This window comes from Centruroides vittatus, unplaced genomic scaffold (genome assembly GCF_030686945.1).
Source record: "Centruroides vittatus isolate TY-2023 unplaced genomic scaffold, ASM3068694v2 contig_503, whole genome shotgun sequence".
Taxonomy (NCBI): Eukaryota; Metazoa; Arthropoda; class Arachnida; order Scorpiones; family Buthidae; genus Centruroides; species Centruroides vittatus.
In genome coordinates this window covers 203,384-218,020 of record NW_027122290.1, presented here as the reverse complement: position 1 = coordinate 218,020, position 14,637 = coordinate 203,384, and the positions used below count along the sequence as shown (strand labels likewise).

General features: G+C 31.6%; 1 protein-coding gene across 1 annotated transcript; it reads right to left on the bottom strand.

Annotated features, from left to right (window-relative positions):
• Window positions 1–425: 425 nt before the first annotated feature.
• On the bottom strand, window positions 426–6,645 carry LOC136978303 (nucleotide-binding oligomerization domain-containing protein 2-like). Its single transcript, XM_067274010.1, has 4 exons — window positions 6,390–6,645; window positions 4,854–4,905; window positions 3,488–3,613; window positions 426–2,329 (listed from the first exon to the last, which is right to left on the bottom strand). The coding sequence occupies exons 2-4, from the start codon at window positions 4,891–4,893 to the stop codon at window positions 426–428; spliced, it is 2,070 nt and encodes a 689-aa protein (XP_067130111.1). The 5' UTR covers window positions 4,894–4,905; window positions 6,390–6,645.
• Window positions 6,646–14,637: the final 7,992 nt, after the last annotated feature.

Here is a 14,637-nt window from a genome sequence, read left to right as displayed (position 1 = left end):
CACCATTTCAGTGGTCAAGTAAACAGCAATTAAAATGCATGTTAAAAAAAGTTAAGATTTTATATTTTTTGTAATGTTAGCTGTAACAAACTGTTCAATTCACAGCGGAATATCACATGTAATCTGACAACGAATGAAATTTGGCGAAAAATAGACTAAACATGTAAACTGGTCATCCATTAAAACCACTTAAAATATATATTGTGCACGGCGGTAATCTCGTATTATGTAATTTTCCAATTCGAATGCCACAATACCGCTGGTTCGATAGATAGAAGGGACAAGTAAAAGTAGTTGTTGAGATTTTTTGGCAATGGATAATTATATTAATCGCAGTTTCGTTACTCAAAAATAATTGTAATTTTAGAAATAAAAATCATACAATTCTTTTCTCTTAAAAACCTGATATTTATCTTTAATATCTTCTACATCATCACACATTTTGAATTTTGTTTATTCGTAGACAGAATTATGATACGATCACGTAAAATTTCAAATTGCTGTAATTCAAGAATGAAACTCATAGAAAGTTTTTTGTTGTATACAGATTCCAATGCAACCAATTTCACGTTTTGACTGACATTTAATAATTTCAGCGTGTCACCAGACAAATTCAAATCGAAATTTACATTGTTGAATGTATCGAACAGGATATTGGCATTTCTCTTTTTGGCGTAAGTTATCTCCTCTTGAAAAATCGACGGAATACTTACGCCAATAAGAGAAATGTCCAAATTATTTGTGTTCTTTTTTTGAATTAAATCGATAAAACGTGAAACTGGTTCTCTGATGTCGTATTTATTTTCCGAAAACGATCGGTAAAGCGGCAGGATAAAATAAATCTTCAATTTATTTGGAGAAATATAATTGTCGAAGTTATAAATTGCGTCATTAAAATTTTCACCGTGTTCATCCTCTTTCTCATAGAAATGCAAATACAGTTCCTTGTATTCGTATAGCTTAAATTCCTCTTTGAAATCAATAACATCTTCTTTCCACGAAGTAGACATCACTTTCGAAGGAGATTGTTTCAACAATTGTTTCCAATTTGTAATATGTTTGATTTCTTTGCGAATGCGATGAATCAGTTCAGGATCAGACAGTGTTTCGTACATGATTCTGAACAAGATTTTAGGTAAAGGTTTGTGCTTGTAAAATCCCAATAGAAATAATAATTCCATATCTGTGATAAGATTTGGAAATGAAACATATCCGAGATACATTAATAAAGCCGAAAGAAATTCTTTAAATGTGAGATGCACAAAACAGTATTTAATTACATTATCGAATTCAGAAAACGAATCCAGAGTAAGAATGTCCAGTCCAATAATAAAATTGTATTCACCTTCTTTCGCAAACGAAGATTTCAAGAGTTGTGATGTGATACAGTTTGATGTTTTGTACAATCTTCCCAATCTAACTAGCAAATTTTCTCCCACGAAATATTTTCCTCTTTTTAACTTGCCGTTTTGATTATTTTTTCTAACATAACGTTCAGTAATGAGAGAGAATATTCGAATGTATAAATCAGTCAACGTTTCAACATTTTCTATTTCTCCATTCTGATGAAGGCAACACAACATATGCAGCATTAGAGGACATTCTGATATTTCTGTGTAGAAACTGTCTTCTTCCATTTTCTGAACAAGACTTCTCCTTTTACTCTCGTCTTCTCTAAACATTAACTCAATATATTTCTTCTGATGTTCCGGAGAAAACCCTTCTACTGTAAATCTCATCTTCATGTCCTCTCTGATCTCTTCCGCAGCGTGAGGTCGACTCGTTACCACAATCGTCATTCGACGAGAAATATCGAAAGATTCCTCCCTTATAAATTTTAGAATTTTATTTTTATGTAGAACTTCATCGAATCCATCCAAGATCACCAAAATGTTCAGTTGCGTAAAGGGTAATTTCCAATCTTTATCAATTGACGAGTTCTCGTGCAAGTTATCGAGTAATGCTTCTTTTACACATGTATCAGCTAATTTTCTTAAAATAATACATGCCGTTAAGTCAAAATGTTGCAAGTAATCCGTGGATGCCCAATCGTATGCAATTTTTCTGCACAGAGTGGTCTTACCATAACCGGGATGTCCTGTCACCAAAATAGTTTGATGTTCGTCGACCTGGTTAGAAAATATTTCACTCAAATTTGCTTTTTCTCCGCTTTTCTTTCCGAATAAATCTGCCTTTTCTATTGTCAATTCTACGAAGTAATCCTTTAATGAAAAGTCGTTCCTCTTTCCTTCCCACAAGAAGGATCTCATGTAAGCAAAGTATGTCTTGTATTTGTTTTTCAACTTCTTGCAATAGTTGACATAAATTTCTGTAAAGAGAGAAAAATTAATGAACAACTGCGCTAATTTTTAACATATTTTATATAGTCGAAATTAGAAGACAGTTATTTCATGTTTTAAGATGAATATTCCAAGAAATTGAAGGCACTGTGGATGATAAGACAATTACAGATAGTTGTAATCGCAGTTTTGAATTAATTTCGATATAATTTAAACAAAGACGAGCATTGGATTAATGGAAGGCAGCTATGGAACACGTGGAGAATTTCTATGAAAAATCTCCTGTAGTTAAATTTACACACGTAAAGAAAGTACGGAAATCGCCGCGAGGTTTCTGATATTAATTAATATTACACGTATGGTAACAGGTGAAGACAAACCAATTAATGAGAGGAACCTTATGTATAAATTAACATAGACGTGTGCGTAACAAACAAACAGCAGACAAGAGGGGATTCTTGCCTAAAATTTTTTTCTTATAGGAAATGGCGTGATGATATATTCAATTCAAACAACTAAAAATGTGTAACTTAATTACTATTTATTGTCATTAATAATAGTTACTTAATCGAACTTTGTAATTAATTAATCAATATATAATTTAATTTAAATCCGTTTGTCTGCTACTAATTTTAACAAACTGCCAACGAATTAAAGTATTTTGTTGCTAGAAAATAATGATTAAATCAACTCAGGTGTTGACATGACAAAGGTACAATTTTCATTTTTTTCTTTTTTTTTTTTACAGAAAAAGTAGCAGATGCCAATGCCAGTGGCACAGTTAAAGTAGTCAGTCCGAATGTAGAACAGAACAAGTTGAAATCGTTGCTGCTAAACGCCTAAGTTCATATAAATCTAATTTCTTATGATTAAGATGCAGGCCAGAAAAAATTCTTTTCACTTTTTGAGCCACTGAAACATCTCAGATTATTGACTATGTTCGGTGTTCTAAGTAAAACAAATATGATTGCAAAAAAATAATTAAATAAAATCAAAGTGAACAACGGAGAAACTTTTCAAAACGTCACACCGAATGTGTTTTAGTGTTACAGAAATATATTCCTATTGTTTCTGCTTATTTATTAGTTGTATTGTTAATATTTTCTGTAAAATATTTTGCGCTTTAAAAACTAAACCAATTTAAAGTATAATATTTTCCAATAATCGTTGCAAGTGTAAACACTCACCATTTTCTTCTTCGTCTTCTTTCTTTAAGTAACTTGTTTCCGGTTGTTCTAAATGGATTTCTATTTTCGTACCAATGTGAACGTCTGTACATTTCTTCAGTATCACTGGAAATTCGTTACATTTCTCTGCTGAAATTAACACGCAATTAAGTATTCAAAAATTATTACCAAGTATTGTATACCTGGTAGTGTGAAAATTGAATCTAATCATCTAGATGTAACATTGACTTTTACACCAACCCTCATCGAAGTAGGTTCCTACTGAAGCATACGCATCTGAGTGCTCCGTTGACACTTGTGAAAGCGGTTGTGTAACGGGAGTAATAAATCCCAAGCCCTCAGACGAACCTGATTTTTGACACCTGACCCTCAGAGTTGGAAGGTGGACGAGACTAACGCGACCGTGAGGCTAAGATAATATGTGGAGGAAGAAGACCCATGCAAAATTAATTGGAGTGCTGTAAACGAATTTAGAGTGTTGAGTGTCTTCGTTTCCAAGAAGCATAACAAATTCCGAAAGCCGACATTACAATAATTTTACATCCGAACCTGACTCAACCACTGAACATTGTAATTAATTTTGGGTTCGCGCTTCCCCAACAGGCTGAACGTGGAGTTTTCTGGGTTCCTTTCACGTCTGTAGCATTTAAATAGGGTCTAGTTTCCCGTAGAAAGTCTTCCTGAGAGGTATCCCCTCGGCAGATCGCCCACGTGTCGCATTGCCGTAAACGTATAAACCGAATCTGAAAATGAAATTAAAAGGTGTTTTGGTTCCGAACATCAGAACAGATGAAACCCAGACATTAGTGTATATAGCTCTTAAACATATAAGAAAAATAGTTTTTAAGTCTGCTTTCGACAAATGCTATTGGTACAGGAGCACCCGACATCGTAACTCCCCGGACAGACTAGCACCGGAAAAAATTTTGAGGTGGTTTATCCAGATATGTCGAGCCCTGTTTCTGTCCACCCGGTCACCCTCATCGTGGGCCTGGTCGAACACAAGATTTATATGTTTAAAAAGGCCCACAGAGCGAGGACATAAAAAAGAAAACAGATAAAATATCTAATGCTTAACTGTATTGGGTATTTACACGAGAACATAAACTGGGCCCTAATTTTACGACTTTAAACACGATGACACTTTAAATTTGACGAATTTAGATAATTATGATTTAAATGTTATCATTATTATCTAGATTAATTTTTTTCGAGTCTTAAGTAATGGACCTTATTGTTTCTGTCGCGACCCATCTAGGACAATAAAAAATAACTTAAAACTAATTAAAATAATGGCAATATAAAAGCAAGTTTCTAGTAAAACAACTATCATAAAGTAAAATATCTAACTGAAAAATTTATATACCATTAAGAAGTTGCTGACAATTATCTACAGGCTGCAGCATCTTATGAATTGCCTATAAACAAACAATAAATACTTATTATATTTATGTTACTCTTCTATCATTAAATTTACTGAAATTAAAAACAAGTAATATTAAAAAAAAAAAAAAAATTTAAGTCAATTTCTACTTAGGTCAACAAAGAAAAATTTTATTCTAGTTACTTTTTATTAAATAATTACAATTAACATAAATATGTATATACATAAGCTAAATGTCTTATATAAGAAAAATTTTTTTCTTCCATATAAAACTAAAATTAATTATTTAAATTTAATTAATGAATTAATATTTGAAAAAGTTTATTTAAAAATATTATAAATTTTAGTGTTTTGTTCTTAAATAAACGTAGGAAGATACCCTCTAATAATATTGCTTAGCGTAATATATAATATTAAAGGGGTTGATGGAAAAAATATTTTTCTTGAAAGGGTCCAAACATGAATAAGTTTGGTTACCCGTGTAGTAATTATAAAATATGTACATAAAATTAGATATAGTAACATATAGTAGATTATTAAAAATCGTAATCAGGTAAGTTACTGTGTAAAAAAGTTTTTTATCTCCAGAAAAAGCAAACGATAAACTTATTCTGCTCCTTTTCATAGAGTATGTTCAATTGTTAAGATAATTTCTTAATATTAATAATTATAGACACATCAAATTAAGAAGGGCAAAGTGGTTAAATCGTCCGAAATCTTATATACAAACACTAAGACCATTTCTTATGTGTGTTTTTGCTTGTTTGCCTGACTACTGTTCTTCAATTTTTCGAATTTTTACCACTTTTTGCCGAATTTGAGAGATAATTTGCCCCTTGCCCCCGATAAAAATATAATAATAAATATTAAACATTAACCTACTTTCTATTTGCAAAATTTCCTCAACTTTAACACAAAATAAGAAAAAAAGTGAATTTTTAAGAAATTTGCAGGATTTCTCAGTAAATGAAGAATTTTTCCCAGGTTAAAAAAAAAAAAATACAGCGGGAATACCGTTGGAGAAACCCTATTACTATTACACAGCGGCTCTATCATTATAAAACCGAGAGTAACCTATATACATCAAGGACAGGCCGATGCTGTACATACGTCGCATATTGTGACGTATCTAGAATTTTTAAATTTGATCTATGGGCTAAGGTAATCGAAAACAAAATTCACCGTGTAAAACCTCTACAGACCGATTGCGAGTTGTAAGCTAGTCGCGGACAATATATCAATGGAGTCCACGATTGCTGTGAATTCACATTGATTTGTACAAGTTTTTATTTTAATCATTCGCTACAATCATTTAAAATGCACGATGCCGTGACGAAAACAAGTTTTGAATCAGGCCGTACAGTACATGTGTATTTTAACGCTAATTATGCTTATTATATGGCACACGGACTCGAAAACGTACGACAACCTTAGTATAGCTTATAAATAATTTATTAATTTTTAAATATTATTACTTTATAAATTAGTTTTAAAAGATTCATTCTAAAAATATCTTACGTTTCGGAAGTGAAGTTTCCTGCCGTATCCAATTTTGGCATTAACATTTCATACAATTAATAAACATGGCGTACGAATCCTGTCAATCCGCTTAAGTAGAGAGGGAGTGCTTCCACCTATCAGTAAATTCGGACAATACGACGGGTTTTAAATAATAACAGCTACTCGATAACCGGCAACATCACTCCGAAAATGTAATGATTACATAGGTATAACTGTATTAATCATTGTCTTCCTATTAAACCAGCAGTTGGGCATCTCGTCCTACCTGTAGTAACTGCAGGCAAACACTACACAGAGACATTAAAGGAAGTGGCTTTACGTAATTCTAAAAGGAAAACTGTTTTAACCTTGAATGTTTTTTACCGTTAACTGCTGCCATCTTTTGACAATGTTTTGTATTTAATATATTAAATCGTTTCATATTTTAAATCTGGAAAATTATTCCAGATATTTTCTTCTTCATCCTTCTATCTATTGGCTATATTTTTCTATGAAAATTCCAACTTCATCCACATTTTACTTCGATTGGATAAATTTAAATACGTGGTTTACCTATGTCAATTCTTTATTTATGATGTATGATTCACGCAAAGTATTACAGTTTTAATTATATTATTAAACTCACATTTAGTTTATCTTATCAAATAGGATTTATTCTATAAAATAGGGTCAACTGGGTTACATTCGAGAGAGTTTCTCTTATGTACGATTATTTTAAAGCTTTTTTGTCTGAAAGAAATAAATATTCGGGAAATTTTGTTTTGAAACTAAAATTTAATACATAATAATAATAGCAATTTGCATTAAATTCTGGAATAATGGCGATAAAGTTGATCGCTTTTAAGATAAGAATATGATTCATCTTTCTCCTCTATTATCAATATCTATCGTCACGTACAAAGTGAAAACAAAGAAACAAAACGGAACTTTCGGCGTGCACGGCTGATCCTCTGCAGAAAGTATTGCGATTTTCATAGCGATTTTTGCACGATGCAAGTATGAATACTGCAACCTTAATGGTTTCACATCAAAGAAAACATAACTGTTGTACCTAATATTTATAACACGTCAGTACAAATAAAAATGCGCTTGTAAGTGTTCTACGTTAAATAATGATATCAAAATTGGCAGTGCCCAAAACACTCGAGTTGAACACTAATAACAATTTGGCTATTAATGAGGTATTATCACACCACAATAGAAAAGATGACCAGATAACAACTCCTTATCCTTTTCACTAACTCCAAAAGAATAAAGGAGTTCTAATGTGGTCACAATTTTGATTTCATCATTATTTCACGTAGAACACCAATAAGCACTTTTATTATTTGTACTGATATGTAACGAATAGAAGACAAAAAATATATAATAAACAATTACAATAAAAAGAACTTGAACTTCAAAAATAATACTTATTTATTCATACTTTGGTTATAGAATTTATTGCACTGTTTAACAATTTGTACAAACTTTGTTTCTGTTCCATTTATGAGGGAAACAACAACTACATTCACTCTATATTTTATCATTACAAAAACATAGAGCATTATTTTATTTAAAAACAACTGTATACAAGTAGTAATAGCACGTAGTACTTTGCTATTAATCTTAGCTGTATTCTCGCGAAAATGTTTTATCACACGATTCACGTCGTTCTAGTATTTCAGCCTGTACGTTTCTGACATTCAAGTTCGTCACTAAAAAATAAATGTAGTTTTATATGTAGAGTGTAAAGATCCGTTTTTAGCGTAGTAGGTCGAAATGTCACGCGACCGAGATAATTGGTCCCACATGGCGTTGGGGCTATAAACGGCCGGGAAGAACAAAGGGATAGCGTCTCCGTTTATGGGTACACGTCAATGTGTTTGCCACGTGTTGGTCGACTTGAAAAACGTAAACAAGGGACAGACGCGACTGTAAGCTACGTCGTCGAGAGTAGGGCGGACGTCTTTGGAAGTTTCCAGGGGAAAAGCAGGACCCGATTAATCGCAAGTTGTCGCCGTGGAACTCCTTAAATTGTGAGGGTGGCGAGAGGAACGGGGAGAAGGGCGAGAGACCAGATACGTGGTAGTCTCTGACACTTAGGAAGCCCGTAAGGTGTAGAGAGAATGTTCTCCTCTTAGGAATTCCTCTGAGAAGGGTTAGTGTAGAGACCGGATGGCCACACGGTTGAGCCAACTCCGAAAACCGACCGGAGTTTTCCCCAGAGTCTAATAGTCCCCAACAGACAAGCTGTACGTGAGTAACCACACCTTTGTTGCATCGTGTGTGTAATGTTGTCAAATTTGTACATCCTGTAAATATTTGTTTTGTAAATAAACTGTAAATATTCACTGGACTGAGTGTGGAGGTGTAGCTTTCCTCGAACCGTCGTACGGACATTCTCGAGTCGTAAGAACCAACTCGAGACGGATCATCGTAAAGATCGTAACGGATTACATAAGGATCTTCACTTAGAGTTTAAACTATTGTCTCATTTAAAAATCACACGTATATAGTATTTTATACAGGTCTACATCATTACACATTTTGAATTCTGTTTACTGCTTGACTACATTTGATACGATCAGGTTAAACTTCGTACTACTGTAACAAAATAATGTATCTGCCAGTAACTTCTGAATAGTCTCCAGTTTCCAATTCAAACAATTTTTCGTTTTTACTTACTTGTAACAATGACCGCACGTCGTCAGATAAATCCAAATTGCAATTTACATTGTTGAATATTCTGTAAGAATCAGAATAATACAATTTTACGTCAATAAAAAAGATGTCAAAATTCATTGTATGGTATAATGAATCCTTTCCAAATAAATCTGCTTTTTCTACTGTCAATTCTACGAAATAATCCTTTAATGGATAATCGATTCTTTTGCCTTCCCAAAAGAAACATCTCATGTAAGAGAAATAAGTTATGTATTATATTTGTTCTTCAACTTCTGACAGCAATCGTTGAACATTTCTATAAGTCAAATGAATGTGAAATTTCAGTAAAGACCATATTAATTCATTTAATTTTATTTCTGTATTTGAAATTATAAAAAATTATAACTGATATTATGGTAAAATTCCTGTAATTATCGGTGTTAATGTGTATAGAGTTTTAAATTAATGAAAAATTAACGAATTTGTATCAACATTTCAACATATTCAACCCGTATATAATTCACTGTGGTGATCATTAAAGTAGAAAAATTCACAACATTTAAATGAATACAATGGTCGTGTCTAGAACGCGCAGATTTTATTACTTCACCTCAATTACACCAGAAATATATTAACTAATATATTCTACTTTCCGCAGTAATTATCGAGAATGTACTGTATTCTGTTTAAAATTATACGCTATAATTAAAATACCACTTGCATTCAAAATGTCCATGGTGATTGCGATTAAAGTAAGATTATTTATCGCTATGCGGAAAGATATTTAACAGTTCAAATGCAATAAATTTAGTCGTAGTGACATTACAAGGAAAGCCCAAACCTAATCGTAAATAACTTACAAAACTCCCCACCATGGCAATTTTGGCGCTTCCAGCATCAAAACCTAGCCGATTTGTAATTCATACAATTTTTACACGTGCAAACAGTTAAACAGTGCGGTTTATCGAGGAAATATTGCAAATTAATTCCGTTAAGCACGTTGTTTATAGTATTCAGCTTTTACACTTTCACATTCAGCATTCTCTTCTACGTCAATACGTCCACTGTAGCATGAAAAATCTCGTACAAATGAAGTCAGCATTGCTTGCAGCTCCAAATGTGACGAGTTTTGATACACAGTTTCCAGCTTTATGTGTTGAATTTCTTATGTCTTGAACTGTGACCTACTAAATGTCTGTGTAGACAACGTTGAATGCAGATATTTAAATTACAATCGCCAGGTTTATAAATTGTTAGCAATACTTTTGCTCGTACACTTTCAAGAGAACAATTTCTCCTCCTTCCTTTGTTTGCCTGTAAGTAAATAATGTTAGATTTATTACTTTCTTTGAATTCGTTTACAGAGTAGTTTATAGAAAGATAAATAAGAATTGTATACTATTCTTAAACTGTAGTAAATATTAATGCACCAGTATAATGTTATCAGGGCACAGAGTTTGTCTACGTTGAATCAAATTGTTTCCCCCGTTTAAGTATTGTATAGTGCAAACTTTTTTAATTTTTTAATTATTTTGTCTTTTTCTTATGAATAGGGACCATTGTGGGGCTAGCCTAAGCTACGATGCACAGGCTAGAAATGTGTGGCCAATAATTCATTCACTGATGAAGCGATGTAAAAATTAATTATGTTACAGGTTATTTGTTTTACTTACTATTGTAAAATTCAGTAATTTTAGAAATTTCCGTTATAAATTTTCAAATTTTATATCAAAAACTAATTTATTGCTACAATTATTATCTGTGTTGCCGTAACGAAATACATTTTGATGATTTAACAGTTGATAACATGTAATGTGTTACGAACTGTCCAATGTGTTACAAACTTAATCATTTTATAACAGCATTAGCCAAGATTTGGAGAAGAATTTCCAGTGTAGAAGATGATATAGAAATCAGTAAAGGAATATTTGTTCAATGGATATCCCATAAGATCGATGTGAGAATCTTGAGTTTGAAAAAAGACATTTTAGACTTTTTAAATGAATTTTTTGATTGATGTTCCAAAATATTATTTTAAATTCAAAAGATACAAGATTTCTCTCTCTTGTCATCTTCACACTTCCTTTGGTTCACAGGAAGAAGTAACATAGTTCTTTCGAATAACATACTAAAATCAGATGCATCACTTAGACATTGGCTGAGAGTCGCTTTATTTCCCCTAGTGATAAAAGCATTGCATAAGTTTAGGACAATTTCATTAGCCTACAAATAGGTATGAAAAGAGAAGAGTCACTTTCAACTAACGTTTAGGTCGTGTATCGACAACTCTATATCCACTGTGCTTAAACTTTAGTCGCGTAACAGTTACACTTTAGCCACCGTGCTAAAATTATGCCACACTTAGCTAAGTATTTGAAGTCGCTTAATTTAATGCCTCACCCAGTGCAGAAATTGTTAAGCCACAGAATTCTTCACCTCGTCTCCAAATATGTTGGAAGATTCTTGCAACACTTCAGTCTCTAAACATAATGTATCAAGTAACAAACTAATATTCATATGTAGACTCTCATTCGTTGAATTTTATCTAATTGTAAAAGGATTAGAGGTTGAGGATAGTTTAGCCTCTCCGTAGAGATTACATACAGTCAAACCTGTTTTTCTGCGGTCTTTTTCTGTGCGATTTGTTTTGTGCGATTTTTTTATGCGGTATATGAAAATTTCAATCAAATTGGAACAAAATTGACTCCTGTGAAATTTTTAAAAACTCTATTGATTGTTTTCTATGACATCAGCAGGTGTTTTCATTTTTTATTCAGTAAAATTTTTTTCTCATACGTTTATTTCGGTCCCCTCTTATTTTAATAGCATAAAAACCATAAATATTATGTTATATTTGAACAGATGCGGTAAGTTAGCTCCCCTCCAGCTTTAGACTGCAGGTGTGAAATTTCACGCCTTGTTAAATGAAATAACACTTCCTGCAGCTATATTTATCAAATAAAATCATTATTTAACGATTATTTTTAACTTTTTAATGTTAGATTCGTATTTAAGTGGAAATAATTAATTAATATAAAAATTAAAATGCTTAGAGGATTTTTTCCCATTAGGTGTTGCAGAAAAAGGCCCAAGGAGTTAAAAAAGCAATTCCTAGTTATTTCGTACGGTTTCGAGTTATTTTCTACGTGAGACTTTTTTTATGCGGTCCCTATTCACCGCATTAAAAAATATTTTTTTAATTGTGTTGCGAAAACTATTTTTTATAGCCACTCGTGAAGTTTCGCGCGATTTTTTTTTTATGCATTTTCTTTTATGCGGTCCCTATCCCCCGCATAAAAACAGGTTTGACTGTAATTTTCTTTCATTTATTATTATTTTGCTTATTATTAATCTCGTGTAAATATTATTTAGCATTTAATAAATATGTTTGTTACATTTATTACAATAAGTTTTTTGTTTAACTTTATCATCGCATATTAATTGTACGGTAGAATGTTGTTGTTAACACTTAAAACTGTCATTACCAGGAGTAGACAAAGTTGTACGTGTTTTCTTGGCAGTTTTATGTGTCGATTTCCTTTTTTTAAAACAAGTTTTGTTATTATTTTACTAATTTTTTAATTTCAATAATTATTTATACTTTATAAATTACGGAAAGATTTTACCTAAGTGCATTGTCATTGCCGCACCGATCACTTTATAAGTAGCGCGTGACTGCATCGACGTCATAAGTAAACTCAGTAACACCATTATGTAATATTCAATGTAACATCGACCGGAGAACACGAAGATTTTTTAAATAGTCACATCCAGTCCGTAATCTGTAACACCACTACTAGAACATATGCAAGACTACAAAGGTATACCTCTATTAATCATTGACTTTCTGTCAAACACGTTCACTAATTAACAGATGACATCCTCTAATGCAGGAACAGAAGGCAATCTGCCACCAACAAGAAAATTTTACGAAATTCGAAACTGAAACTAAATTTTAACCTTGAAATATTCTATTGTTAACCGTTGCCATCTATTGAGAAAATTTGAAAAAATATAATTCGATAAGTGTAAATAAGCTGTAACCGTGCTGAAATGCTAATCATGTGTAATGTTTCATAGTCAGAGGAGTGTTAACAATATTATTATCATACATTTGATAACTAATTGATTTTGTCGATATTTCTTCACGAATAATAAAACTAATATTCATTATTCAGTATTTAAGTAAATAAATAGTTTCATTTCTCAATCGGTTAAAAATCAAAAGAAAATTATTTTTTCATTATATTCTATTAAGTCACGTAAAACAAACCTGTAGACTGTATATAATGTTATCGTTTCCTAACTGTAGTATCAGTTCACATATTCGTATGAAATGTACTGTACTCTTTCAATAACAATCATTCAATATTTTTATCAATGTACACTTTATTATTATTTAATTTTCTGCATTTTATTCAGTAGCGCAGGTATATCTTTTATATTAATTTCCAAAAATATCGAGTTATTTCACTATTCCATATAAATATAAATGGAATTTCTTATTCTGTATGAAAAAATAAGGTGGAAATTCACTTGCTTTAAGATTATTTTCCGCCATTTTTAACCTTTATATAACGTTGACTTTCGACATATCAATGGTGACCAATACCAATCCTCCACACTTAATTTCGATGTCAATAGGTTATATTAATTTATAAAACAAAAATCCAAATAGTTTTTAATATGTTTATCAGACTTGATTTGAATGAAGTTTATACTTTCTTCTAGGTGCAGTTTCTTGTATTTTATTTTTTTATTTTTCGTATTTATTTAATAATCACCTTATATTTAATGGATTGTTGTAACATCAATTAAAATACAGTAACACCTCGTTTAACGCTGTTTTGTTTAGCGCTTTGTCGCTTAGGAACGCATCCCCCGCGTTAAGCAAGATCTTACTGTAAATTGTTTGCTAATTCATTTAATTAGAAGACCCAGTTTACCATCTTTAACTCTAATTTAATGCTTTTGTAAAATTTATAAATCTATACATTCGAAATACAGTATTTAGCAATTTAAACATTCGTGTTTACCGTATTGTTTAATTATTAAAAAAACAATAAAAATTTCATCTTCATTTCTATTCACGAAGAGTACAACAATTGAATTTAGTATATTTTTATCGCATTATTTGACAAGAAAACTACTCTTTACAAACCTGTAACATTGCGAAGCACGCATAAATATTTTTTAAAAATACAATTTGAAACATAAAGACATAATATACTGTTATATACATATATTACGTATATAACAGTATATTATGCAATTAGTTAATAATAGCAATCATGAACTAATTGCAATTACGCTCAATGACGTGAATGGAATTTTGGCACACGAGCGAAGCAACTGGACCAATATCCATAAATGCCATAATCGCTAATTATAAACGAAATGTCATACAGTATTTTGTGGTTAGACAACACCTATAACACTATATTTCTGAAACTTCAAAATTATGTAAACACTGTGTTTATACATGAATTTGATTTCCATAGGTATAGTGTTATAGGTGTAGTCGACCACAAATACAATTATTTAGGCTTAACTTTTCCATAAGTTATAATCTCACAAAAATGTTTCAACCGACGACTGA